The following is a 1,820-nucleotide window of genomic DNA, read 5'->3' on the forward strand; positions in this document are numbered from 1 at the left end:
ATGCTTCGAAGTACGTATGTCACGCCAAACTCATTCATGCCCACTTTGCTAACCGATGCACATACGTACGTACATGTGGCTGGAGAGTGAGAGATAGAGATAGATAGATGGAGAGATAGAGAGAGTATGACTTTTATTTGAGCGTGAGAGACCGTATGACCCGTGAACATGACATATTCGTGACATTATACGGAGCTACAATATGACCCGTGAACATGACATATTCGTGACATTATACGGAGCTACAATTTGCAACGCAAAATATTGTGTACTGCATTCTACATCACAACGATACTGAGGTCGAAAACCCTTTTGGAAACAAATGCAGTTTTTCATCGGATCATCAATTGTGAGTAGCCAAAGTAAGGGAAACCAAATTAAGCAACGATAACTTCAACAACAAAGAGTACATGAATTACTAGAGGACAAGCCCGCATTAGGTAAGAAGTACACACACAAACCAGCTATAACCACAAACCATGGCCGGATCAACACGGCAAATTATTACAGTACGCAGGACGCAGAAGCTAACGCGCGCTGCCCACGCGGTTACCCAGATTGGATGGGCTTGCCCTGCGATTCTTCTGCTGCTGGCTCTGGCTCCGGCTCTCCGGTGCCCTTCCCCGGCACCGGCACGCTGTTGGACGAGCTCTCCTCGTCGGCACAGGCTCCTCCGTTGCTGCTACCTTCCCCGTATCCGTACCCGTAGTATTGCTGGGCCACGGCACGTTCTCCGCCGAACACCTGGCACTGCCCGTCGACGTTCGCCCGCACGGGCGTTATCCCGACGGCGTACCCCTGCACCGGAGCCTGGGGCGCGTAGACGCCCCGCTGCATCTGAACTTGCACCGGAGGCGGGGGAGCGTACATGGGCCACTGCACCTGATTCTGAACCTGCATCGGAGCTGGGGGCGCGTAAATTGGCCGCTGCATCTGATTCTGAACCTGCACTAGAGCCGGAGGCGCGTACATCGGACGCTGCATCTGAGCATGCAGCGGCATGGCGTGGAGCACGGGCGGGGCCGCGCGGGGAGGTGCACTTGTCACAGCGCGCCTGTCGCCTGCAGCGGCACCACCTGTTGCCGCCTCGGGGTCGCGCATGCGGTGCAGGAAGACGCTGAGGGGCACGACGTAGTCGTCAAAACCGAGGCGGTTTAGGGCCCACACGATGTCTTCGGCGTTGACGGTCTTGCGGTGCTCCATGTGGCACCGCTCGTTGGCCTCGCCGGTGACGAAACTGATGAACTCCGACACGCACTCCTGGATCGCCTCCTTGGCGTCGTCGGAGATCTTGGCGTGGGCAGGGAGCGCGCGACGCATGATGCGGATCACGTTCGCGATGGGCATCAGCCGGTCCTGCTCCCTCACCACCGGGGTCGCCTGGGTAGGCGCCGGCGCCGTTGCTCCGTTGGGGACGTCGGCGTTCTCCATGGCTAGAGCTAGCCAAGGTGCAATGCAGGTAGTCGCACTTGACTTTAGGGCTTTGCTGGTTGAGTTGTAAGTGCTGTGCTTCTGATCGACTTGTTTCAGTGTGTTAAATAGGCTGAGATAGGTATTAGGTGCTGGCTTAGCTGTCCTTTGTATTTCCGATCAAACGGACAAGTGTCCATTTAGTTGAGAGGTTCTGGCAAAGACATCACCTTTAACAGATAATGTACTCCTGTATCAGACTATTAATCAGAGGAAAACGATAAATCATGTATAAATGTGATTATAACAGTTGGTGGTGAGGGCTGTAAATGTACGTAGTTTTTTTTTTCCTTTCTTTTCTCATGACGTGTAGACAGGTCATTTTGAAACTGAAATGGTACATTAAACAC

General features: G+C 53.7%; 1 protein-coding gene across 1 annotated transcript; it reads right to left on the reverse strand.

Moving 5' to 3' along the window:
- Nucleotides 1-379: 379 nt before the first annotated feature.
- Nucleotides 380-1,490, reverse strand: LOC123169448 (nuclear transcription factor Y subunit B-8-like). The gene has a single exon (XM_044587329.1). It carries the CDS (start codon nt 1,429-1,431, stop codon nt 550-552), a length of 882 nt encoding a protein of 293 aa, XP_044443264.1. The 5' UTR covers nt 1,432-1,490; the 3' UTR covers nt 380-549.
- Nucleotides 1,491-1,820: the final 330 nt, after the last annotated feature.

Source organism: Triticum aestivum, chromosome 7D, assembly GCF_018294505.1.
Source record: "Triticum aestivum cultivar Chinese Spring chromosome 7D, IWGSC CS RefSeq v2.1, whole genome shotgun sequence".
In the NCBI taxonomy this organism is placed as follows: domain Eukaryota; kingdom Viridiplantae; phylum Streptophyta; class Magnoliopsida; order Poales; family Poaceae; genus Triticum; species Triticum aestivum.